The sequence below is a fragment of the Anoplopoma fimbria genome, chromosome 12 (assembly GCF_027596085.1).
Source record: "Anoplopoma fimbria isolate UVic2021 breed Golden Eagle Sablefish chromosome 12, Afim_UVic_2022, whole genome shotgun sequence".
Classification (NCBI taxonomy): domain Eukaryota; kingdom Metazoa; phylum Chordata; class Actinopteri; order Perciformes; family Anoplopomatidae; genus Anoplopoma; species Anoplopoma fimbria.
The window spans coordinates 5,349,339-5,377,091 of NC_072460.1; the positions used below are offsets into that span (position 1 = coordinate 5,349,339).

The following is a 27,753-nucleotide window of genomic DNA, read 5'->3' on the forward strand; positions in this document are numbered from 1 at the left end:
TTATAATACTTGTTTTTTTTAACTTTCATTTTTTATTTTTATCTTGTCTTTCTTCTACTATGTCTCTTGTGTGCACTTTACTCTATGCTGCTGTAAGCCTGCAAATTTCCCGCTGCGGGACTATTAAAGGATTATCTTATCTTATCTTATCTTAATGTCTTCACCCTCTTTGCTATGAACAAATAAGATCTGGTGACAAGTTGAGGTAGGCTTTGTTTAACCAATCATGTGACTTCTGCAGATCACTAGATCTTATTTAGAGGCTGCATAACAAAGTGGGTGAATACTCATGCATTCAGTTTTTCATTTACAGGAATTCTTGTTTTTTTTTGGTCCTTTCACTTCACCAATTATGACTGTTTTGTGTAGGTCCATGACATAAAATCAAAATCAAAATCCATTTTAAATCCAGGTTGTACTGAAATAAAATGGGTTCAATACTTTTGCTTGGCACTTTAGGTCTCATCTCGGGGAAAGCCTGGCATCAGCAGACAGGACTAGAACTGGCTTCAGTGCCCTTGATCAACTCGTATTTTGCAGCAGAAAAAAAAAGCACAAGCGTAACAAATAACTTTAATGACACAATAAACTGTTGGAAAACCTTGATTGCAGCCATTCTTAATATTGCTATCACCACCACCTATGTATGACAAGTCAAAAAGTTCACTGTGACTTAGCTGTGAAAGACTTAAAACCGACTCAATAGTCACTAGAGTGGATCAGAATTCAGGTTTATTGATTATTTCACCAAATGTTTGGAAGATTACATCACAATAGTATGTATAGAACCGTATAGCACTTTCATTTCTATGTATCTTACATTGAAAACTTTACAGTCTGCTTTTTTCATTTACTGTATATATATATTTATATATATTTATATATTCCCTAGCTTTCGGGAAGAAAAGTAGACATCCATAGTTGCGAGGGAAGGAATGCTTCTCAAAAAATATTTAAATGCACTTTAAATAATTACATACATCCTTCTTTTAAAAAAAGGCATGGAATAAACCACCATGGATCCAGGATCCAGAGATTTCAGTATCTCTGTAGACGCGAGTTTTGGTTTTTCGCTCCGTTCCTGAATCTCTCTGTGGTTGAACTCTTACTGTCGAATGTGACACAACACTGACGGGCGTTCCAACCATCCGGAACCAGTTGATACACTGCGTGGTGTTAATACATGAAGAAACGTTAGGCAACAGATGTGCAAAAGAGTGTGGGGAAATAGACAACCACGATGTCACCTTACAGGGCCAACTGATGGATAGTGGAGGATTTTATGAGTCAGCTGTAAATCTAAAGCAAGGAGGAGCTGACACCATGTTAAGTCCTGCAATGTAAGGCTTAATGGGCCAACACACAAAGGAATGTATGGCATAGGGAAGTAGCCAGTATTTCAACCTTTCATTGTAAACCAACAATTATCCTGAACATATAATCATAAAACAAATTAAAGCAAGTGAGCAAAATAAATAAGTAAAATCTCATGACAAAGAATTATAAAGACGACAGGACGGTTGTGTCACACAGAGCAGAGACGTCAAGAACAAAGCCGCATTAGATCTTTGATAGTGTTGTAAGAGATGCGGATTCTTTTCACCTGCAGTTTCCGTCTCTTTAAAAATGGTAATAGCCCGCTGCCAAATAACACAGACATAAGAGGGAACACAAACATTAAAGTGACAAACAATGCTTGGGGATGGGCATCGATATATACGAGTTATGCCAACATATTTTGATTAGATCACCAAACTCACATTAAGGGGCGACACTGATGGCGTCATCGTTTTCTAACAGGCACAGGTGGCCAAAAGATTTTTTCGCAAAGCCGCAAATGTTAAGTTCATCGAATTCACCGGTATCCTTCATTTGCTTTCAGAATGAAGATGTCCTTTTTCTGTATTTAAAAAAAACAACAAAATCAGGTACAATATCAATAAATTATTTGTTTACAATTATTTTCTTGTCATTACAAGTTGAGATGAGTGTCGGGGAGGGGGGGGATGATGAATGACAACAGACAGCAGAGAGCGCCGGTCACAGTGCTGTTCATCCCCGAGAGAAGGAAGGGAGGAAGGACAGAGGAAAGACTTCTCTCCAAGCTGAGTGCAGTAGAAAAAAGCTGAACACTATAATGCAAACTCCCAAACTGAGACCGAAGAGCTACAGTCTTTGTCGTCACCCTCTGTAATCTGTTACAGTCCAATAGAGGCCGAGAAATTCTCCCATGTGTCCACCTATTCAATCAATGTCCGCCCGCCGTCATCTCCGTTGCCCCATCCTTTCGTCCCAGCACCCGCTCATTCTAGGACGTTGGCGTTCGGGCCGCCGTCCCATCGGGGGCAGCGATGTGGAAGACGGTGCCGATGCGCAAGAAGAAGCGTCTTAGGACGGCCCGCAGCTCGGGGATCAGGTCAAACTGCATCATTTCACACAGGTGGGGGTAGTAGCAGGAAGCGTGGGGCTTGAACTGGAGACAAAGTGAGAAAACATCAGTTAGCATCACGATTTCAACCGAGGGGTATACTGGATGTGCTTTAAAAAGGTGCACCATATGTTTCTCGCAAGCCAATCAGAGAAGACAGGGTTTTTTTGGGGGGGGGTTCTTAAAGTGACAGGCGCTAAAACAGAGCGTTTCAGACATAGTGTGAATACAGGTATATTCAGACAGACACTATATGAAAGATAATGTTGTTGTTTTTTTAACATTAAGGTATGTAAACATGTTCTACTATAGACCATGAATACAAGAATAAACCTGAAAATGAGCATGATATGTCCCCTCTAATCCCTGTTTACCAAAGTATTTGCTAAAGATATAACCAGTGTAATTGCAATAAAATTACAAAACATACAGGACAGAAAGGAAGAGCGGTTGTTCTGGGTTGTGTTTGCACTGCCAATGAGTTCACAGCAGGGCCTTAAATTATTGTGTCGGGGGGCCATTTCTGTCCTCACTGATGCATGTTTCTGCAGCTTTTAAAGGTAATTTCGTGAAATTACGAAATTGCATTCAGGCAAATAAACAAAATTTGTATAGTTAAGATCTGTTTGTATCAACTTGCCCAAAATTCACAGCAGGCCTTGCGCAAGAGACTGGTGCCGGCCAGTCCAGTTTAAAACAAAACGATTCAAATTTTTGTTGATGCAGTGGTTAGTGTGGTATTGGCATTTTCCTCTAAAGCTGGCAGCATGGCGCCAACATTTCCTACTGCTTCATGCTGCATGCTGGGTTGTTTTCTACCCAAAAACTTCTACAGTTTTAGTCTAAAATGCCCTGGAAAGAAACCCTGAGTCATGGGCGGCCATGAATCATCGGTGAATCATGCTCTCACACAGAGTGCATGATTCATAGGTGACAGCTCACAAAAAGTGTTTTCAATCGCAGTTGACATGAATATGAAATCGATACAAAAGGAAATATAAAAAGGGTCAAATACATTTTTGTGCCCGTCCTTTTGAATTAATGGACATATAACAACTCCCAATAGTATCTTTTATTTCTGAACGTTGTTCAGATTTAATCACAGTTGGCCTTATTTATGATCCGGAGCTCCATAATGTACGAGTGAACTACTCCTGCCCTGCCTCAATCAATTACTAATGTTGAGCTGGAAGTACACTCTGTGTGCCTTAGACATTATCTACAGAGGGAAGACATGACAGCTCCCCAAAAGTGAAGCCAAAATACTTTGATTGGTTATAAATCCTCCTCCCACATCAGCCTGATGACTACCTAAAATTACAGTCAAACAATTTTTTTCCCCCAAAGATGTTTTCTGTAATTTTAGGTAGTCATCAGGCTGATGTTTGGTTTTCATTAGAAATTTGGTTTTCATTAGAAATGTGATGTTTTAAAAACAGTTGCTCAACAAAGTGAGTGAAGTAAATATAGAGTTGGAGGTACTTAAGAGGAGAACTTTAACCGTCACGAGTCTGCGTACAACATCTGTACAACCGACTCATTGCTAACGTAGCAGCTAGGTGGCTCATGCTAACAAGCTGTGGCCGGTCTCAAGATGGCAGCCCCATTATCTGGGATATTATGGCTTCTCTTTTGTACAGTGGGAGGTAGGGAAGTGTCGTCCAATTGTATGTCTACAGTCTATATAGTGTGTGTGTGTGTGTGTGTGTGTGTGTGTGTGTGTGTGTGTGTGTGTGTGTGTGTGTGTGTGTGTGTGTGCCTGCCTTGTCGTCCGGCAGCCGCAGCGTCCTGGTGAGCAGCAGCATCAGCAGGCTGTTCCAAGCCTCCCTGTGGCTTTCTGAGGTCAGACTGATGAAGTAGGCCAAAGCTTCACTACACACCCTGAAAGAAAAAAGTTATTTAATGATGAACACCACACATACGTAGTCTTGATGTAATACATGAGTCAACTGTAGCGGTGCAGCTGCTCAGTGGAAAAACACACAAGGTGATTTGTACCAGGCTCTGGCATGCCAATATATTCTACTTAATACACACAGAGTGTACAGTTCATAAATATATAATGAGGTATGAGCTGTGTGTTAAAAACAGCTCACCCAACACGGAACAAACACAAGCGCTGCACTTTTCTGCAAGTGACACAGCTGGTGCTTATTTATCTAAGGCTGAACGTTTAAGCAGGCAATAACAAACTGGTAACACTTTGGAGTCGGGAGAATAACTTTTAGTTTTTTAAGATGCATTTTTTTGTCGGTTAGATTGGGGGAAGAAATTGTGGATTCAAATGGTGATGTATATCTTTCTTATTGGCAACACATCACGCAAAAGACCAAACCTGTTGCCGTATGTTGTACTCACAGCAGCAGGCGTGTCTGGATGTCCGGCCACGAGGCCTGCAGCTGAAGGTCAGAGTACATCCTGAACAAGATCCTCAGGCTACAGGCGAGACTGCTGGTCTCCTGCTTCAGCAAGTTGGGCTTGGATTTCCCTTTAAAGCCTGAGGGCAAAAGAGACTGATCATCACCAACAGAATACCCCTCTCTCCCCCCCTCATTTCATTTCTGTATCTCCATTGTCTCCATCAAATAAAGGCAAAAAAAAACAATGATGATGTCAGCAGGTTTCTAGTAAAAATGAAGACTTAAGACATTTTCATTGTGACTAGCCAGAATAATCACAGCACAAAGAAAAGAGAGGTCATCTCACACTTTAAAGTGTTCAAGTGAATTGCAGGCAAAGACATGTTTATGATACAGCTTTTAATTTGCACCGAATACAAATTTGAGATGACTTTGTAAACAGTGTTGACTTTAGCACAAGGACGCCTTTATAAAAGACATTTTAAGGCGGTGAGGTTAGACAGTATATTTTAAGACATTGCAAGGCTGTCTCACAACACACTCATAACTTTGACTCATAACTTTGACACGTTTCTAAAACATTGCACTATAAAGAATATAAAGAACTGAGCTTTCATGGAGCTCTTTTCCTTTCTTTTTACCTGCCCTCCAGAGAGCTGTCCTCTGCTCGTTGTTGGAGTTGAAGTCCTTGGCGAAAGTGTGCGACTCCAGGAGACAGTCCAGCAGCTTGAAGAGGTGTGCAGAGGTCATGTGTCTGTACATGCCTTGTTCTGAGCCCGCCTCGCCTCCCTCAGCCTCCGACTCCTCCAGAGCGTCTCGCTGACAGGGGGACAGTTTAAAACAACTTTAACTACCCATATCTGACAATTTGAGATTAAACAGGGATGTCACTTAAAAAAATTAAATAATAATTGTGTGAGAAATATGAGCTTTCACTTTCGCTAACACAGAGAGCAACGTTAGAATCTATCCATCCAGTAGCTTTTGTAACTTACCTGTGCGGCGGCCATGTTCTCAGCATCCTCCTTCTTGCTGGTTGCTGGGTAAAACACAATGTTGTCTATGGTCTGGATAAGTTCAAGCTGTACCACGCATTTAATCAGCAGTCCTGCAAACAGCTTCTGGTCCGAAACTCCTGTAAGGGAAAAAAAAAAAACGAGTGGTGAAGAAACGTGAGGGTAGAACTGACTTTGTAGAGGGACAAAATGCAACAAGTCCAATTTATAGTGACAGTCAACGACAAATATGTGATCAATCAGTTTTTCAAATAGAGGTTCAGGTTGAATTGGCAGTATGCAGCGGGTATTTGTGTGTGTGTGTGTGTGTGTGTGTTAGCATGCTGTGTACTCACTCGCATTGGACTTGCCCTTCCAGGTGTCGTCGCTGGACATCTGGCTGTGTCCTCTCTCGGACAGAGCTCGGTCATAGCTGCTCTGAGACTGGCTGTCAAAATCAGCATCCTGGAAACAAACAGCATCAAACATCACGGGCACTCACAGGTTAGCGTCGGTGGGAAATAGAACAGTACTGTCACTGGATGAAAGCAGCTTATCGTGTTTCGGACCAAGTGTGAAGCATCTGATGTAATTAGTGTTAAGTTATAGGAGTGTGTTTATTTATTTTCTTACAAAATGCTTGCCATCTGCAGTTTCCTCTTCCTGTCCAGCCGGTCTCCAAGTCAACAAACTGAAAAGCAAACAGAAAGGCAATCAGGCGTGAGTTGTTGTGATAACTTACATCCTGTCACAGAGGCACAATAACCTTTAACCACATTAGCCTCAATCTTTACTTAACTATTATCTTCCCTCTGAGGTGCTTTTTTTTTTTTTTGACTATACAATTGTGCGTTTGGTCTTCGAAACAGTAACTATTACTTTAATATCTGTCTGAAGGAATTCCATCATCAAGACGTTCCAGTGCAGTTTCATTAACATTTTTGAGCTGATTGAATTGAAGCTAAGTTGCGTGCACTGGTTCAGGACTTACACGTGGGGGCTGGTGTTTTGGAAGATCTCCAGCATACATGAGCAGGTGACGTTCCAGACGTCGGGGCTGAACTTCTCCCCGTTCAGTATCACCAGGTTCTCCAGACAGTTTGTCCCCGACCGAGCCAGCTGCTCGTTGTCTGTAGAAAGAAGGGTTAAAGATTTCAAAGCACATGTCAGGTTCACAAGGTTCTTGTCAGGGACTGAAAGCTTTGGACAACAGAGTCCTGTTACAGTTGCTGAATGTTTGGATTGTGATCCTGTACTGCAAATGGACATAGTTAAACAGCTGTGTATTTGTTACTCTCTTTTAATAAGAGTAAATCATCTTAAAAGGGATAGTTTTTATTTTTTAATGTTAGGTTATATCAGGTACTTATTGATAGTCAGTCTGCTCGCCCAGTCAGGAGAACCAGTACAGGACCAAAGCAATGTACTGCTGTGGACGGAGGCTGCACTTATATGTATTTTAGACAGCTAAAAATATCAGTTTAAGATATATTTGATTATATATTTATTTATTTGTGTGATTTAAGTTACTAATGGAGAAACAAATTGTGGCAAAATGCATAACATAACTTTTCTACTGATCGGTCACTAACTACAAACAAGCAGTTCTGCACAGCGCCCAATCTGAAATAGCATAGTTGGCGATGACGCTCTGTCTCATGAGTTTTATTTGCTCTTCGTCTGTACAGATGAGTATTTCAGGGTTCTGCTTTACCCGTCGAAATGACTTTGAACACCCACCTTGCCTGACACACCACTGTAGCTGTGTGAAAATGTCAGCCAGCAGGATTTCACTGAGAGGCTCATAAAACTGGGTGAACACGTCGCAGATGGCATACAGAGCGTGGTTACATGTCGTCGTCATCCACTCGGTTTTCTGGAGCAAAAAGGAAACAAACATGAGCACCCTTTTTAATTCTGGATGTTAATATACAGTTTCAACCTATCCAAATCACAAAACAGGTAATCCTTTAGATATCTAACTTGCTTGTAAAGACATAAACAACTTGACGGCCTGCTACCAGTGACCTCTGACCTCTGTCTGCTGCTCGGGAAGCTTCATGTTGTCAAAGATGCGAAAGACGATTCTGAAGAGGTCGTGCCACCAGTGCTTCTCAAAGGTGTGACCGTAGCTTTTCATGATTTCGAACATGACCGTGAGACCTCTGTCGGAATCAAAGACAAACGGTTCACACATCAGTCTTGTTGCTTCACAGCTCTGCAACCAGCAGGAACAAAGAGGGCGCAATATGGGATCACAGGCTCATTTTGGAATTACCCGAAAGGACTACGTTGCTGCCCGTTTAGAGGCTGCAGCGTTCTTCCCTCAATACTGGACCGATTTCAAAAAGGTTGTCCCCATTAGTCACTTAGCTACAAAAACAGGGTTAAAAATAGGGTCCAGGTAGAAAAATACAAAAGTAGCCCTTTGAGTGATATCTTGCTACTTTTTGTCCCACATGCTTGTTTACACATTGACAATAGGGTTATATTACCTACTATAATTTAATCTGCATGTTACTTTCACTAAAGTCCCTATTTAGCATGCACTCAGTTGTCTTTATTGTTGTCATGATGGCAAGGACCACTATGGAAACAAGTTATGTTAGCTTTAAGTGTTTTTATCCAGTCGTGCTTCAATTTTTTGTTAAATCCTATTTTGTTTAAGTTTTCTTTCTTTTTATATGTTTTGTCCTTGAAGGAAATCAGGGCAAGTAAAGCACTACGAGGTTTTGTAGAACACCTCACTGTAGCTAAAAGTGCTGAAAATTCAAACTAGTCACCAGTGAAATTACAGTTTGAACAACACTTCCAGCTGAGTAGTTTATCTACCTGGTCCGGACATCCAGCTTGCAGCGGTTGATGATACAAGAGAGCTCAAACAGAATGGGAAACCAGCCACGAACCCACACCCGATCACCAGGGGCAACGTTCATGTCGTCACTGGTGTATTCCCTCAGGGCCTGCACAGGGAGACATGGAGTGTAATATTATATAACAAGTTTAAAAGTAATCACATAGGGCTTTTTGCAAATTATATATAAACGACATTATTGTGTCACATTATTGACGTTTTATTGAATCAGTACAGACACAACTCAGTTGTTCCCACCTGTGGCCTTTCTGAGACGTATTTAGCGCAGTGTCGTATGAGCCTGATGGCCTCCATGCTGGTGTCAGGAAAAGCTGCGTTGCAGACAAACTCTGAAAGGCACTTCACCGCATCTTGGAACGAATCGATAGCAGCTGCAAAGTGCTCCTGGAAGGTGTTCACTGAGGGAAGAGTGATGACGAGAGGGAAAGAAGATAAGAAAACAAGAATGATCCGATTGGTTTGTGAGATCTTTAAGGTGCACTATGTCACAATTTACATGTATTAATTGCTTTGTATATCCATCACGCTAATGGATTTCAACGTAACTTCAAAAATTGAGACCTCCACCAATTTTCTCGGTTGCCTATAAATCCCTGTGGACTGATTCATATGTAAAGGACTAGCGAAAGTTTTGCTGGGAAATCCATGTTAATGCACGTGCCTTGCCTCTTCAGCGCCCCTACAGCAGCAAAGGTGTGTAGCTAGCGCAGCTAAATAATGTCTTAAGTGGATAACGTCGGCTAATTCATCCAGACTCCCAGAGCAGATCTGGCTGGTAAATTGGCTAAACTTGCCTTTTGCAAATTACATTAAATCAGACAACATTATGAAGGAACCAAAGACAGATCCACACCCCAAACTGAATTAAAGTTAGCTGTTTAGCAAAATACTGTCTGAGGGGATATGTTGGTTGACTAGCTTGCCAAATCAATTCACCAAGCTAACATGATCCATGATACTTACTTGTGTATTATGACAAATGGTGTTGATTTTGCTTTCTAAAAAGCCAAGAGCAGTGGAAAGCAGGGGCGGCCAACTAGCTAACCGTAACCTAAACCACAACAGATGTCGATAATAACAAGGATTTTCTGAAAGTGACATATAGTACTTTTAAATCTCATCCCGTCGTTAATTCTCACATTTTTATAAATCCTTAAGCAAGACAGAGCATCTGTCTCGCTGTCAGCTGAGTTGTTTGAAACAGCACAGCATCTGTCACAGTTTTTTTTTAATCACCTGAGTTAAAATGGCTGCCATGGGGAGAGTGCTACAGTCATACTCACTGACAATGTGCCCAGTGGTCTGGAAGGCCAGCTCCACGATGGTCTCATCGTGGTCGGAGGCTGCCTGGTGAAACACTGAGAAGATGTTCTTCCAACCTGAACGGATGTTGGCCGCCTGGGAGTTAACCATCTGAGCCACGCACCTGATCACCATGTCTCTGATGGTGGGGGACCTGGGGGGCAGTGTTATCTATTATATATATATACTGAGAAAATACAGTCTCTCATCCCTTATGGCCATATTATAATATATATTACCTGTTCTTCTTCATGATGTGCTCAAAAGGCCTAAGGAAATCTTTCTGGAAGCGGAAGTTGGCCAGCTCTCCTTTCTCCAGGAACTTCATGGAGAGTTGCCTCAGTGAGTCTACAGCAAAGATGGCTACATCCTCGTTGGGGTTACAGCCCACCTAGAGGACGACACAACAGTGATGAGTGGGGCTCTGCTATAAGCTATTGTCCCTTTCCAAGACTAACTTTATAAACAACACTGACAATTTTAACACCTCATATAGTTGATAATGGCAAATGCTGAAAAGAAGTTGGTTATTTACTCGTCCAGCACACACAGAGCAACGTTAGCATTCATTTCTAGCTGTGTTTTTAGCCAACATTCACGCCGACTGTACGGAATAATTACACAGTGACAGATCTAAAATGGCTTTCTGATCCACTGTTCCATCCATTTCTGGATCTTTGTACCTTTTGGAATTAGTACAAACAACTATGCATCTGTATTTACAGTGACACTGCATAGTAAATAAAAAGCCCTACTTGAACTTGTGTGTACAATCTTAGGACAAAGCATGCCCCACTTAAGTACATTAAAATAAATGACAAGATCTTGCAAACTCACAGCCTGTGTCGACATAATTAAAGAGCCTTCTTATGTCCCTGTAGCCGTAATAAATCAGCAATGTGCAACGCCCAAAGAACACTTAGTCATCCCGCTGCTGCCTTTGACACCTTCCTCACTAACACACACACACATACAGTACCAGTCAAATGTTTGGACACACCTTCTTATTCAACTACTTTGAAGAATCTAAAATATAAAACATATTCTGGTTTGTTGAGCATTTGTTTGTTTACCACATAATTCCATAAGTGTGAAAAACCATTGAATGAGAAGGTGTGTCCAAACTTTTGACTGGTACTGTACATACATACATATATAAAAAAATGTATATGAGCAGTAGGCTAAGTTGGATTGTGGACTACAGTTTTGAAGCCTCAAGTTCAGCATTTTGGTCGTTACCATGTTGTTTTTTTGTGTCATGAGAGGGCGGATCCAAGTACACCCGAATGCTGAAGTAGACATTTTTAGGCAACCAGAAAGGTTACAATCAACTTCCCTGAACTAAAAACAAACACTGTAAAAGGGTTAAAGTTGTAAGTCAAAACGCATACAACTCCTAGAATGGACAACGCCGTGGCAGCGACCTGTCAATCAAAAGATAGCCCCGTCCTGAAGCATACTCTGCTTTATGGTCTGTTTGACTCCAAATTGGACCATAACTTACTAAATGAACATCATGCTGTTTTGAAGAAGACTTGAAACTAGAGATGGAGACCATAAACTCATGTTTAAAGTGTTTACTGAGGTAATAAATCAAGTGAGAAGTAGAGTCATTTTCTCACTTCTAGACAAACAGACTTATTTTTGCAACCAGAGGAGTCGCCCCCTGCTGGCCATTAGAAGTAATGCAAGTTTAAAGCACTTCACGCATTGACTTCACTCAAATCTCTGCAAATCCTTTAGTCCACTGACCTTGTTGAAGTGGTCTCCTATGACCTGCCAAATTCGGGACCACTGCAGCCTGATGCGGTTCATGTTATAGTAGGAGATTTCCACAATCTTTTGCAAGCTGAACATCCTCGCCTGGTGTGCTGAGGCCAGCTCGTCCATGGACACCGCGCACAGCCACCGCACAAAGTCCACTGGAAACAGTTAAACAGCAACCACGTCATGAATAACTTCTCCTTATTTGTGACGTACACAAACAGAGATACTATACGCAACACTCACCAATTGCATTTCCATCTAGTCTGGTGGAACCAGTGAAGATCCTGCAAATATTAAAAGTAGCTTTAGTATTCGTAGAGCACAGAGACCTTCATTCATCATAAAGGGCTGCATATAGATGAATTTATTATGTTAGAAATGTCCTTTTGTGGTCATTTTGTCATACCTGTCCACTGCTACCACCACACTCTGAGAGCTGGTCTCTCCTACTGACTCCTGGATGTGTGCCATCTGTCTCTTATCCTGACTCCCCACCAGGTTACCTGCAACATCAAACATTTTTAACACAAGCTAATGCATACAGTCAGCCATCACACATAAAACAAATGTCTGTGAATTTTAGAAGCACAGTGAAGAGGTACTAATGCAGAAATGTATGTATGTTTGCTCTTATTTAACAAAAGCCATTGTTTAAACAGGCCCTATTATGCTATTTTCCAGGTGCATATTTTTATTTTGTTTACATGCGTTAATGCTCATAATCCGCCTGTTTTTTATCATCCTGGCTGTCCTGCAGCAGCTCTTCTCACCCTCTCTCTGAAATGCTCCGTTGTATCGCTTGCTCCTCCCTCCAGAAAGCAAAGTCTGCTCTGATTGGTCAGCTAGCCCGCTCTGTTGTGATTGGTCAACGTTTCACATTTCAAAAAAACTCTTCCTCAGGAGCTTCGGCTCCGTCTCTCTCTTTTGTTGTTTGAGGGCCAAACTAGCCGGAAGGAGTTTTATGTCACTTCCGTAACATTATGACCTCATAAAGTTACGGAAGTGAAGGAGACAATTCAATGGAGCCGTTTCAGGCAGCTCAGGAGCTTCTGAGGGGGAGGGTAACTCCTTTTAGGCGTGGACTTCAGGTTTTACACTCTACGGACCTTTTACATGTAAATAATATATATAACACACTAAAGAAGAGGGAAAAAGTGGAAAAGCATAATAGGGCCACTTTAACATTAAACAGTAACTGCTTTGGAGTTAATATTGGATAAAACTGTCTTCATATTAAACATTGGCTATTACTGTAGAAGGACAACAGTTACTTGTAGTTTAATGAGAGTCCTCAAGATAGAGACAAAGTTTGTATATGACTATAAGAGTTAGGGGTTACATTGTGGATAGAAGTTATGCTATGTGTGTGTATGTGTATGAGTAGCTTACCCAGGCCCAGAGGCATGAACTCCTCTGTGCCGGAGGGTAAGCCCCTGATGCCGGCCTCCTTGTCCCGGACCACCCCTGAGATGTAGCGCGTCTTTACCCCTGTGCCGATCAACTGGGCCAGCTCCAGCTGACTGATGCACCTCAAGATCTACAACACAAAGACAAACCCCACAAATAACTTTTTAGAATAGATTTGATCCTGTAAGTCACTATAATGAAAAATGCTCTCAACGATAAAGACTTGGAATCTCAAAAGAGTGTGTTAGTATTTCATCTGAAATAATTAGCATCTCATTATTTAAATTTTTTCAGATAGTAAGTCAATAGTTTAAAGCCTCTTATTATTTTGAGATACAATGTCAATTTTTCAAGACAAGAAAGTAATCATTTTAAGATACTAAATCAAGTTTTGCTAAAGTTTCTCATTATATTGCGATAATAAATCAGAATGTTGTGATACGAAGTTATTATTTCGGGATAACACATTATTTCGAGATACTAAGTAATAATTTTGAGATACTAAGTAGTTTTTTTGAGATACTAAGTCATTATTTCGAAATACTAAGTCATTATTTTGAGCAAGTTTCCACTTTATCTTTATTTTACTGGCTGGAATGGGTGTTTATAGAGAACACTTCTGATTCTGTTTATATGAAATTTCATCCTTATCCGATATAAATAAGCACTTTTATTAATAAACTCTAGAGGATGATGCATTTTACTTGGGAGGCGAGAACATGATTCACCAGGAGCTCCATTCATTAAGCAAATCAATATGTGTACTTGGTTTGGGCTGAAAGTCAACAAAACATCAAAGCACTTCCTACTTTGAGAGCTTCCTACACCGAGAAAGACTACTGCTCATAAATCCTGTTAGTTAAGACTCACCTCATGCCAGGAGTTGCCCAGGTAGTTTCCATCGGTGTGGGCCACAGTGATCAGGGTCTTGATGGTGTCGATGTTCTTCTGCTTCATCTCCGTGATGCTGGAACTGGCCGTCAGCAGGGTGAATCTGGCCAAGGCTTGGACGTACGCGTCTCGCTCCAACTACAGACAGGAAGGCCAGTTACTACACAGTCGTAGTATTAAACACCAAGAACGCTCATCCAATACAAAAATGGACACATTACTGACGGACCAGTTGAGATTTAAACTAAAAATACACATAACTGGAAGATCACCAGACCTGCATGTTGAAAATGCTGGCGATCCTGATGGCACATCGGATGCCCTCCAGACACAGTGAGGCCACCTCTGGGTCGTCACAGTCCTGCAGTCCCACACTGAACGCTGCCAGCAAGGGGGTCCATGCCAGCTGCAGCAGACAGAAATTACGCCCACATATTGTTATCTTGTCTCTTTGTTACAATTCGGATTCCACTGTTCAAAGAACTGCTTCAATCTAATCAGTAGTACCTTAAACATGGGCCTGACGTGCTCCAGGTGTGTAGCGCTGAAGAAGGGGGCCTGAGCGTGGCTGACGGCCTCCATCAGAGCCTTAGCGGTCTTCGCCATCTGCTCCATCTCCACGTTGTACAGCAGACGCCGCTGCTTCTCACTGGGTACAACTGGACAAAGGAGGACATAACCGTTACTGGTGTTTGTCATCAAACAGCTGACAGTGTCACAGAGAGGACACCAGCCGGTGTGAGACCGACTTTAGAGAAAATGTTTCTTTTTTTTTATGAAAAGAGACAAGTTCTCACTCTGCTTAGTGGACTTTGGGGTGATGGAGTACTCTTTGCTCTCCTTCATGGCGATCTTTTTGCCTGCGATCTCATCGTATATGGAAGATAGATATTCCTCGGGCAGGTCCTTGCTGTCGTTGATCCCGCGATTCATCTTGATGTACTGCTCCTTTGTCATCTTGTTCTTCACCTACATAAATGAAGAAGATGACAGAGGCAGTTGGAGCTCAGTTCAGCTGATTTGCTGTTTCAATGTAGTAACGCTGCACTGAAGAAAGAGTGATGTGGGTGATTTTTAAGGTTTTTACCCCTTTGACTAGATTATTTCTGTAAACATAAAAAATACATATATAATAGGGCAACGTAATAACCATTATATTATATAACCATTATATGATATCACACTGGTCTGGTCTGCTGCTCTTGTGGTGCTGTATCGAGTAGAATGCATTTTGTTTTTATTTACTGCAATAGTCTTAGTACAGCTGTAAATAAAGTGATTGATTTCATTGTCTGACATTGTCCTTCTCTCTCTCTCTCTCTCTCTCTCTCTCTCACTTTCCCCCACTGGCTAAAGTCTGTATGTGTCTAACGGTGTGCCATATTTCACACCTGCTTTTCCCAGACTTTAAATTTCAGATGCAATTTCCTCTGTCACGGCAGCCTGTCAGCAGTGATAAATCAGAAGCAGCAGCTATTTGTAGAGGGCCGCGTTGAGACGGATAAGAGCCTGCTGCCAACGCAGAGGACTCTGGTAAAGAAACGCAGGCTCGTCCAGCAAAGATGTTGATCCTTGTTTGACTGTCCGAATGCAACACATTGTCACGCGGCAAGGCGCTGCTGTGCCCAACCAAATACAAGCAAGCGCTGGTAGATTAAAATGTGTTGTTTCCCCAGCGACTGGAGTGTCATAAAATAAAGCTTCCTGAGTTGTAAAATCCTGTCTTAAGAGTGTTATAAACTACTGTACAGTGGTCTGGTGTCTGATAAGCCTTCAAGCACTCAAACTGAACTTCCTGCATCGTATTTCATCATCTAGTCAGAAACAACAGCCCCACACCAAAGCAACCCCTTTCTTTTCTTTTTTTTTTTGAAACACAGGGATGTTTTTATAACGGAAAAAATTCAGTGATCCATTTTCCTGGTCTGATGTAAATGGTTTTGTCTTCTGTGTTTCTGATTTAAGAACAGGTGAAGAAAGGTTTTGCCATGATAGTCTTTCAAATGTATTTTTATTTGTCAGTGTTTGTTGTTGTAACACTAATTTCGGCCACAAGAGGCTGAAGCGCACCACTGCCTCATGCTCTAAATAAGACCAAAAGCGTATATGTTTTCCTCGTTCTTTATTTTCCCTGTGCTCTAAACACAAGGTATATATGTTGTGTGTAAGCAACTTATGTAACATTACTGTCATGTCTTTCTTTTGGTTAGAATGAATGCTATGAGTGCTATTTTATCCTGATAACAAAAAAGGGCAATTTAGAAAGATTATCCTTGAAAAATCTATTTTTTCCAGTCAATTATTTTTCTCTCTCGCCCCTCAGGGCTGTGATAGTTTTCATCAGAACATCTTAAAATTCATATTGCATTTGTCAAAAGAAATGTTTTAATGATGCTGCTTTTCTTCCGATTTAACTTTTGAAAAGCCGTTGGTGTGATCCTGGCCTAAATAACAACAAATGTTAGTAATACTAAATAAAGATCGCTCCAGAGAGACAGTTGCATACGGGATGACACACTGGCCCACATATGGTGACAACCAATCGTTCTCACCTGAGGACTGTGCAGGTCTGTGGTCAGCATAATGATGGAGTACGCCAGCACGTAGGCAGTGTCAGCACTGGCAAACAGAGTCTGTCTACAAAAGTGGACACATCGGGGAAACAGTTAGTGGTTTGTTTTCTTTTCAATCAAACCTAAACCTTTGTGACTATGAATAAAAAAAACAATGTGACAAGCACCAATAACTCTCTTCCTGCCGTTATATTTCAACAGGAACTCTAAAAGGTGGGTCTTACCCCTGGTTGCACTCTAGGTATCGAGCAGCGAACTTCTCCATCAGCCTGTCAATCTTCTGGGCCTCCCCAGGCAGCCTGAAGCCTTCCAGGAACGCTCTGAGTGCCGAGACAAAGTCCCGACCGCAAAAGTCCAACTGGTCCACGTAGCAGTACATTACTTCTTTGTTGAACTTGATATTCTCGCCCAGGAACTCTCCCACCTGGGTCTGTGGATGCAGAGGGGAAAGTGGGTGGGGAGGGGGGACTTGAAAAACTGCTTTGTTGCTTGAGAACACAGCGTTGTATAATTTAAATTAGTGTAATCCCTCACAGTGTCCAGTCTCTCCTCCTGATGTAGGAACTGGGCGATGTCCTCGGCTGCGGAACCCAACATGCCCTGGTCCTGCAGGTACTGGATACCTCGCTTTGGCTTCTTGTTGAAACTGGGAAAAGAGAACGGAGTAAAGCATTCAATGCTCATCTCTTTTTTTTTAAAACAAGCAGAAAAAGTATTCCAGTCTGTTCCATTGATAATGGCTGATCCTGAGCAACATTGACCAGGACGAGAAAAAAGGCTCACAGTAGGATGCCGTGTTCGATGATGTCCTTCTGCTGTTTGATAACCTCGTACTGCTCAGGATGGTCCGCCTGGGACGCCGCCACGGACGAGACGGTGGAGTCTAGAGAACTGATGCTGTCTCGACGTCCCGCCAGCGGCTCTGGGAGCTTCAGCTCTCCTCCGTCACTATCGGACGGATGCTCCTGGCCTGCAAACAACAAATCACACAATACTTATATGTTTAGACTCTCTACCCCTCTCCTGTGAATTGTTCTACATATTTACTGTACGTCACACACTTACCGAGGTTAGCTTGAAGGTTTGGATTGACATACATGTCTTTGCTCCACTCCACCATACATTTGAGGATGGACACAAGACACTCCAAACCCTTTTTACGCAGGCTCAGCTCCTGTGGATATTTAAGAATGATCATTTCCAAAGCAATAAGAACAGTACTAAAAATATGAACGTGAAACACTGAGTAGTTAACGTCTGTCCCCGACCACCTGACCAGAAAGACACCTCTTTAATCTAAAATTTGCGCTCCTATGGTGTCCTTATCCTTATAAAATGCAACAAAGGGACACTGAACCCTCGAGTGTACCTGCAGAGGAGTCATCCCGAGCTCCTGACCACTCCTGCCCTGAGCGATCTTAGACAGGTCGTTGACGAGGCGCTCAAAGATGTTGGCTGCATTCAAGTCACAGTCGTAGTTCACGTAGATGTCAACCACGCACTGGGCATCTGGGGGGAGGAAGTACATTTCTTGAGATACAGTAGGGTGATAATACACTGTTGGCGGATTAACATAAAAGCTGAAGCAGCACAAGTTTACAGAGAGAGATTAAATGCGCATTTTGTTCAGCATTATCTAGATCACTGGAATATAATTCTCCATAAAAACACAGAAAGAGCCAAACATTCATCCAACTTGCATGGATGATTAAATGAGTCCCAACATCTTGGTATTCTATGCTTGTGCACAATCAGATATTAAAACAATAGGAAGCAGAATTTTCCATCTAATAAAGGCTTCAATTCAATTCGCAAGAAGAAAGCAAAATCCATCAGTGATGCAGCTTGTGAGAAAACAGAAAAACCCCTCGTCTTCTGTCACATCATTAAACTTGTAAACCATTTTTACATACCAGGTTCATTTCCATAAATGCCCCGTGATGTCTAAATAAAGCTGTAACTAAAATGAACATAGAGGTCACCAATGTCTGAATGACAAAAAGCCATCAGTTTAACATCTTGATGTATTTCATGGCTGACAGAGCCATAGTTTGACTGTGTATGTCAAATGATTTTGTTATGCGTCAGTGTATTTGTACCTGCACAGATGCGTGTTAGTGTCTGGATAACCATCCACTTGTGCTCAAAGGAGCTGGTCGAAGTCTCCAGGATGGTCAGAAAAATCTCCCGGAAAAACACCTGAGGCAAGGTGGACGAGAGAGCGATCAAGCGTCAGTGTGAGCCTTTGATCAAACAAGCTGCAACAGGTACATTTCTCTCACAAACAAAACTCAGCACAGCAATGTCTGTCACTGTTACTCTGCGTTCGTACCTCAATCTGCATCTTCAAGTGAACCTTGAAGTGGGAGAGCAATGTGAGGAAGATAGCCAGCGAAAGCTCGAAGACCTCGGGCACAGAGGAGACGCCGTTTTTGGACAGCGCCACGCACAGATACTGTTTGATGGCGTTGACGAACATCTCGTGAGTACGAAACACCGGCCCGGCGCCCTGCAGCACGGAGAGCAGCAGCTGCAGGGACACAATCTTGGACCGCAACTCATGGGACCTGCAGAGGAGAGGGATTGTTACACTGTATGCCTAAAGTGTAGATATAAAGAGAATAGTAAAAGACACTGAGGAGGCATCCATAGCAACATGCTCGGTACATATAAATGTGCCTTAAAGTAAATCAATAGTGTTTTAGTATACTCCAAGTTGAGATAAACCCAAGATACTGTTGAATAATGGTGGTCCATCGTGGTATTTATTTAATGTAGGTCAGACTGACTTCTTTGTGAGCTTCTTCCAGGCTCAGTTTACTCTGGCCTATTCTCACTGACGGGCTCAGGGTCTAATGTTACAGTAACTAGAGAAGACAGGGCCACACCACGATGGAAAAGGGCAAGTTAACCTGTGGAGACTGAGATGAAGCCCTGTGCGTAAGCCGAAGGCATCTATATCAGTTTAACAAAACTGTTGCTATATAAAAAGACCAAAGGTGTGTCAAGGAAGGTTTTCAGAGTAGATGCGTTGGTGATTTAGGATGCATGTTCCCGTCGTCATATGAAACGATTCTACATCAGGATGTTACGTGAAACTTTATAAAGATATCTTCATGATGTGATGTAAAAAAAAAACAAAAAATGTGGGAGATGAAGTCAAGCAGACTGGTTATTGTATAAGTAATCATACATTTATTGGTTGTATGAAACAAAGCACTCACTTTGGGTCTGGAGGCCCTTCGGCCAGAGGCTTCATGGAGAGTTTGCACAGAGAGCGGAACACCAGGAAAGCGTCTTTCTGCAGGATGTGGGAGAATCGGGCAGCACCGTGGGGTCCCTGCAGGGCTTCAGCATCCTGAGACAGATAAAGAAAGCCTGTCTTACTTTTTATGCAAACAACACAACGGCATGCAAAAAGTAAAGCAACAGCTCAGGTTTGTCTGCCCTAACCTGTTGCTGTGTTGAGACCATAGAAAAAGAATAGGACTACCCTGCTACACTGTTTTGAATAGGAATGTCCCTTCTACTCCTTCTCTATTTCTAAAGGGTGGGACACTTCCATATTGATTGAGGTTTTCCAGATGTTTGAGTCAAGAATCTTAACAAAAGGGTCAACTTAAAAAGTTTCCCATTTTACATTTACTCTGGTAGCAGCATTCAAAACAGACTACATTCCTACCTCATTCACTGAACTCTTCTCTCTTCAACCTGCCTTGGAGGTGTACAAGTGTGACTGATGAGCGCCATTAAACAGTGTTAATGCTCAGTTTTATCAAATTGCTAAAAAAATCAAAGGAAGACAGCTTTCTGGCCATGTCTCATGTGTGCAAAACATATATTTGGCTGTTAAAAGAACAAAATATTCTATAAATAAACTTTACTCTGAAATTTAGGTGGATCATTACAGCAGTTGAGGATTAACCATAACATTTACGATTTATATCAAACCTCAATAAAATGAAGTATCCAAAGCACTTGAATTATACATTTATTTCTTTATAACATGTTCCATTGCCAGTTAGATTTTGTCTAGGCTGGGCATTAGTCTGTGAGGGCAATCATGTGTTGTGTGGTGCATGTGTGCGATTGTCTTGTCTGTCTACAGTTAATCTTGCATACTACGAATCAATTAGCCTAATATTTTTTTTATGACTCTATGCTGAAGGAGCTCTTGAGGTTGTGGACATTCACAATATTTCATGTACTTTATAATATCGTTATTGACTGCTGACAGCTCATTAAGCTTAACCAGCAGGGGCCACAAGTGATCAACAACCGTGTAAATAGCGAAAAGCCGTTTCCCGCAATGGGCCGCAACTTATTGCCTGCAACCTAGTCTGTCTACTAATGCTGTTAACACTGCTCACCAGCATATCTGTGGAGGAAACAGAAGAGCGGTCCTCAATGATGCCGTTCATCTGCTGACCCTCTGTTCTGACTCTGGGGGGAGCCCCTTCTGTCTCATCGACAGGGTGGGCTGGGTGATCGCCTCCTGGAGGAGAAGCCACAACGGATATTTTCAGGTCACGACCGTGAAAGAAAAGCAGTCGCCGACAATTGTATCGACATTTATCAGAACAAAAGAGACAGAAGACTTAAACAAGAGAATAACTAATACAAAAAACCCCATATATGAGTAAGTTCTGACCTGTCTCACTGTGCATCTGTGTTGTCTGTTGCTCTCCATCCACTCCTTCAGTCGTCGCTGACTCTGGTGGATTTGGATTGCTCTCTGGTTTGTCCACCTCCTCAGCTGGCTCAGCTGCTGTCGGAGTCGTTTCCCCACCTTCATCTTCAAAAACTGAATCTGATGTAATTAAATAAAGAGTATGAAGAGTCATGAAGACTAACTAACTAAGGAACTAATACATGGAAGTTGCACAATCCACAGCTACAAATAAATAGTAAGAGGAAAGACAAATAGAGAGATTTTCAAACTTCACTACTGAACTTTAAACTGAAAGTTGACACAAACCTCTTGACGGTGTGATCTGTTCTGCTCCTCCATTCATCGGAGCGTTGCCGCCCTCAGGTTCTCCATTGACTGATGGTGTGTCCGGCGCTTGGTCCTGGTCCAGGTCAGGGGCTGTCGGTGGGGGCGTGGAGCTGGTGGTGTTGGTGGCGGTAAGGTCTGGAGAACTGGCTGCCGGGGATGGCGAGCCCTGGGGCTCCGGAGTAGGACTTCGGTCGGACCGGGGGGAGCCAGACCTGCGATTACCCGGCACTGGGGACGGGTTCTGCTGGGGCAGACGAAGCCGGTCTTTCTCCAGCTCCTGAGCCTCCAGAGCCTGTGGAGGCAGCGTAAGGAGAAGAGGATCCATGTAGACAAATTGTTTTATAAAAAGGGAATTTTGATGTTCGGGGCATTTGGAAAAATTCGATAAAAATACATTCTTAATTATTTCATAGGTTATTCCTAAAGTCTGACTGGCTGGTTTTCATCAAAAACCAGTGATTTAACATAATTTCATTTAAAACTTAAAGTCACAATCTCTGCACTCGGCTGTATGGATATAGGGTAACAACATTGAATGCACTAACAGCCTGGTTCTCCATGCGTGTGAAGATAACGTTGAGCATCTGTGTGAGAGTGGCCTTGGCGGTGGTCTGGTTGATGAGGTTGCGGCTGGCCAGGTAGATGTTGTAGCAGGTCCTGACGGTAAGGAGCACCGTGCCCTCATGAATCTCTATGTGCGGGGAGGTCACCGCCGTCAGCAGGGCCTGGACGGAGGGAGAAGGAAGTCAAGAGTTATCAGACAGGATGTCTTGTTTAGAAGATGTTGCCTCTGTACCAGCTGAGTCACCATTAGACTTCCCTTTATAAGGTACATTAAAGCCGCAGAAGTGTAGTTCTCGTACTGCCTACTGCATGTCTAGTGCAGAGTTCAACTTTTCATTTTGTTGTTACTCAAAAGGATGATTAATAAAAAAACATGAAATATATCATTTCTGTGTTCAAATTTGTATAAGTCAGTCTAAACAGACTGCACCGACATTCGGGTCTCATTCAGCGGTGACTGTAAGTCAAACACATGTGGATTATCTGCTATCAATCTTTTGTAAACAGTTATAAAACAGAGGGCTTCTAACAGCAGAAGAGAGACTTTGCCCTTGCCGAACAACCGTAATGTGTGTGTATCATTCAGAAAGAGGAAACTTCAACAAGCGGCAGTTATGAATCACACCTATTGCGCAAACACATGGCAGGTTGTCAAGCCAAACAAGTAACCAGGAAATGTGAATAAATAAAAGAGAAAAATGGTGTGCACTAGTTAGGATATATTACATGGTCAATGGCACTTTGACCCATTCTCACAAATCAAATAAAAGTACAAACATGGACACTTTTAAAAAACAATGCTAATAACTAAATTATTTTATGCAGCTTTTCTGCGTTTTAGATTTACAAATGAAAGATTTCAGTCTAAAAACCCATCAAATCAGATCCTTTTTTTGTGTCATTATAGGAATCAAGTATTAAATAATGTTTGTAAGTGGCTGACAATCTGACAGGCACAGATACATTTTTTAATGTATTTAAATATTCAGTGTTATTAAAAAAAATCTCAAATCCTTGCTTGCAACATGCAGAAACAGATTTTCTCTACTTGTGTGAACCGCGACAGAACGATCTGATTAATGGAGGACTAAAGTGTCTCATTCCTCCCAACGGTGTGACGACAACAACATCGACAGCTGGAGGATCTGAAGGCTGCCAGATGTTCGGTGAGGCTCTGGGTGTACCTTGATGATCTGTAGCTGGACTCCCTCGTCGGTCTGCGGGCCCTGGAAACAGTTGCAGACGGTCTCCATCAGCCGGTCGATCAGCCTCTTGCCCGGGGTTCTGCTGTCGGGGGCATTGCCTGTGATGTGGCCGTACGCGATCAGCTTCTACCGTGGAGAAACAGTGCACAGGTTAGAGCAGCAGAGTCAGTTTGTGACTCTCTGAGTAGGTTGGGGTCTTGTATTAATCAAGCCAAGTGAGTTCGGGGTTTATTTCTTGTGTGAGAAATAGAGAAACACATTCATTTGAGTGTGTCCACAAGTGTTATTAAGGGTTCATTTAATCAAAAGGTGAGCTTGTGTTTAAAAGAACACTACACCAAAAGACTAGAGCCAGAGATATCCTGACATTTAGAGTAAATAATGTGTCAAGTCCCAAAAACGCTGGGTTCTATATTTCCCATAATGCAGCTTAATAATGAAATATTTTTTAAGAGCAGCTTTCTAAACAAACCTACGAGGTGCTTTACATGGGTAAATCTAGATTAAGACAAGTACAAAAAAAAGTTTGTGTGTGTGTGTTCCTTCAAGACTAACTTCTCATTCCAGTACGAGCACAGTTAATGTTAGCTACTAAGTGGATTATAACCAATGTGACCACACCAGTAGAACTACTACGAAAAGCTACGAGGAGCTTAGGATGGCTTGTGTGCGGAATGTAGAGCCATTGTTCCAGGTGAACGTGAGTGAAACAGGTGTGACAAGACGGGTAAGACAACCAATGAATACCTGGCGGTGAGAAAGTGCAGCAGAAGATGATGAGAGTATTTAACTGAATTCATGTGCACAAGCCTCTGTGTGTGTGTGTGTGTGTGTGTGTGTGTGTGTGTGTGTGTGTGTGTGTGTGTGTGTGTGTGTGTGTGTGTGTGTGTGTGTGAATACTAACCTGCAGACAGTCCAAAGAGGTGCTAACTATCCGGGGGGACTTTGACTGACAGGCCAACTCGAAAGGCAGCACGTATTTGTCCGCCTCGATGTAGTTGGCTCTGGGTGGGACCACCGTTCCATCCCTGCAGACAACGAGGGGAGCAAACAGCTGTGTCATCTAGAAACACACTCCCATTGAGACTTGAAAAGGCAACTCCAAAAGATTATGATAATATATAGGAAGTGCTGTGTAAACATTTTACTGTGCATGTATATTTTCATAGTGCAGAATTTTACTGAGCTTTCAACCTTAGAAAAGCGTAGTGTTGTATAACCGTTTGCCTCTAGCAGCAGATAGGTTGCCTGGAGGCTGTTTGAAGTGCTGCTGATATACTCCAAAGTAGAAGTTACAAAAGCAGCAAATCACCTTAGTCACAAATCACAGTGAGCAGCTGAATGCTTCAGGGCAAACCGTACCTAGAATTTTTCCCCCCTCACGTCACAAGAAGGTGAAAAGAAAAATCACAAACTGACTGCTGTGCGTGTATCATTCATTCAGGGAACACTGCGTGTGCATAACAATACTTACTTTTGTTTTTCGAGCTCTGCCTTGATTTCATCTATGGAGGGAGACACAGGAGATTAAATGTTACTGAAGTCTGAACTTTGACCATTTCAGCCCACATTAGTGTGACATGATTTGACTGTAGATCTGGGGGTTACTGGGCCAAACAACTCTGACTGCAGAAGGACCTGTTTTGTTTCCTTGACAACATTAACTCTTGTATATTGAGCAGGACTTAATCAGAGACTACCCCGCTTGTTTCATTGCTTATCACATTTGGTTCAACTGAACATCTCCCTTCAGATCTTTGGACTCTTATTCCTTGCATCACCATTTCCATCTGTTCTGCCATCCAAAGATTTTCTCCCTAAATCAATTTCTTCATACTTTTTATCCCTCATTGATCTGTCCATAGCCCCACACACACACACACACACACACACACACACACACACACACACACACACACACACACACACACACACACACACACACACACACACACACACACACACACACATCGATTAGCTTCACACCAACTATTAGCTTCACAAACTATGTGGCAGCGGACACTAGTGAACTCGAGCAGAAATTAGCTTGAGCAATATTCACCACACATGTCACAGTTATAGTGATGAATGCATGACTTGTCATTTCATGTCATAAAAAAATGTGTCAGCTCAGTTCCTTTCTCAGTGAATTAATGCTGGACCTAAATGTATTCATAATACTCAGGATCTTTTTTTTATTTGGTCCCCTGGCTAAACTCTTTTCACTAAAAGAAACAGCCATGAAGAACTGATCTCTCTTTCCACAGTATGCATATGTAATCAAGGTGGCAACAGATGTAAACAGCCTGCAATCCACAGCACAACAACTTTGATAGTTGAACAGAAGAGCACTGGGAAAGATGAAATGTTCATGTACCAGGCAGTAAGTCAGTATGACCATGCGACACACAAAACAGGCTACAATGGTAGTCTGAGGAGTCGGAAAGGAGTGTTGTGTTCTACTCGTATCATGAATAATGAGAGAGTTTCACTGGCAGACAGGGACACAGAGTCCACCTCTCACAGTGTCTTGCACTAAACTATACCTTAACAATGAAGCACAACTTCCTGTTTTGCCAATTTTTCAATTACCTGCATTGAGACTAACAGCACTGTGCAATTAAACACATACAGGACCAGCCAAAAGTTTGGACACACCTTCTCATTCAACTACTTTGAAGAATCTAAAATATAAAACATATTCTGGTTTGTTGAGCATTTGTTTGTTTACCACATAATTCCATATGTGTTCCTTCATAGTTTGGATGTCTTCAATATTAATCTACAATGTAGAAAAAAATAAAAATAAAGAAAAACCATTGATTGAGAAGGTGTGTCCAAACTTTTGACTGGTACTGTATATTTGATCAACAACATCGAGCCGATAAAGTCAGATTTGTTTTTACCTTTGGTGGCCTAAACCTACTGCACTTTCTCACACTATTTAGAATATTCTAGACGGAGATACAAAAAAAAAAAAAAAAAAAAAAAAAAAAAAAAAAAAAAAAGACATAAATATATGGTCTTATACAGAACCAGTCAAAAGTTTGGACACACTTTATCATTCAACTACTTTGAAGAATCTAAAATATAAAACATATTCTGGTTTGTTGAGCATTTGTTTGTTTACCACATAATTCCATATGTGTTCCTTCATAGTTTGGATGTCTTCAATATTAATCTACAATGTAGAAAAAAAAGATAAAAAAAAAATTGAATGAGAAGGTGTGTCCAAACTTTTGACTGCTCCTGTATTAGCTGACTGTATCTGTCAGTACCTGTCCATTACTTGACCATTTTAAACCCCCAACAACATATTGTTTTTATTGTCACAACCAGAATATGTCTGCAAACAAACGCATGTGTAACACAATCTGTGGCTGTGTTGAATGGGAAAGCACGGGCGTCACAGCATCCTGCGGAGCCGGACTGGTGACAGTGCTACGTACAACACTGGGATTGGTCTGTCTGGTTAGCTTAGCTCACCTAGCCTGAGCTAAGCTAACCAGAGCGTGTTTACCTGCGAGGACAAGGTGTTAGCATCTAACCAATGAACAATACGACGTGATGCCCACACGTGAATAACGCTGTCCTGTCCGCGTCGACAGACGGACGCGGAGGCCATCCAGATGCTAACGCTAGCATTAGCATTAGAATTAGCATTAGCATTAGCATTAGCTCCCCCACCCTCGTCTCTCAAACACGACACGTCCCAGTGATTAAAAACACACAACTCTGTCAACACACCACACGGAACAAACCCTCTCACCCAGAGCCACCTGGCAGGCCTTCCTCAGCTGGCTGTTCTGGCTCCTCTTCACCTCCTTATCCGAGAGGATTTTCTCCAGAGCCCGAGACAGAAACATGCTCTTGGTTTTGCTGTTCTCCGCCTTCGGGTGGAGGTGGAGGTGGTGTTGGTGGTGGTGGTGTTGTGGTGTCCTGTGTGGCTGTTGTTGTTGTTGCATCTCTCGGTCTCTCTCTCTCTCTCTCTCAGGCCCTCATCCTCGGGTAGACAGGTGAAGCTAACTACAGCCAGGCTAGCGGTGTCAGTGCCTCAGCTCAGCGCCGCCATGCTGCTTACACGTCACGTCATGTGACTCCCAGCTGTCTGGGCTGTGACGGCGGCACCCTGAGGAGCAGGTGACCTCCCGGATGGGGTCAAATAGTCGCAGAGTTAAGAGCCAGGAAGGCTAAACACCACATGGATCAGACAGTGTGAAAGATAGCCCAGTTAAGCTCTTAAAAATGACACCCCCCCTCCCACCACCCACTGAAGCAAAACAAGCGCTCCTCGTGTAAAGAAGTGTTGTTCCTGAAATGGCCTGCAGGTGGCACTAAAACACCACAATGAAGGTGCAGGAGCAATGGCTCAGTTTATGTGTGCACT

At 42.3% G+C, this 27,753-nt stretch overlaps 1 protein-coding gene across 1 annotated transcript; it reads right to left on the minus strand.

The window, feature by feature from the left end:
- Nucleotides 1-600: 600 nt before the first annotated feature.
- arfgef2 (ADP-ribosylation factor guanine nucleotide-exchange factor 2 (brefeldin A-inhibited)) lies at nucleotides 601-27,484 on the minus strand. The gene is made up of 39 exons (XM_054609981.1): nucleotides 27,136-27,484; nucleotides 24,841-24,871; nucleotides 24,271-24,394; nucleotides 23,346-23,492; nucleotides 22,143-22,322; nucleotides 21,577-21,889; nucleotides 21,250-21,408; nucleotides 20,969-21,093; nucleotides 19,823-19,956; nucleotides 18,931-19,165; nucleotides 18,698-18,797; nucleotides 17,968-18,107; nucleotides 17,664-17,772; nucleotides 17,382-17,568; nucleotides 17,133-17,244; nucleotides 16,823-17,028; nucleotides 16,578-16,662; nucleotides 14,823-14,994; nucleotides 14,533-14,684; nucleotides 14,303-14,431; nucleotides 14,005-14,163; nucleotides 13,117-13,264; nucleotides 12,134-12,230; nucleotides 11,971-12,011; nucleotides 11,713-11,882; nucleotides 10,200-10,351; nucleotides 9,942-10,114; nucleotides 8,896-9,056; nucleotides 8,616-8,746; nucleotides 7,819-7,948; nucleotides 7,524-7,659; nucleotides 6,775-6,913; nucleotides 6,417-6,474; nucleotides 6,140-6,248; nucleotides 5,784-5,923; nucleotides 5,430-5,607; nucleotides 4,787-4,925; nucleotides 4,192-4,309; nucleotides 601-2,473 (listed from the first exon to the last, which is right to left on the minus strand). Exons 1-39 carry the CDS (start codon nucleotides 27,329-27,331, stop codon nucleotides 2,309-2,311), a joined length of 5,580 nt encoding a protein of 1,859 aa, XP_054465956.1. The 5' UTR covers nucleotides 27,332-27,484; the 3' UTR covers nucleotides 601-2,308.
- Between the last annotated feature and the right edge of the window lie 269 nt (nucleotides 27,485-27,753).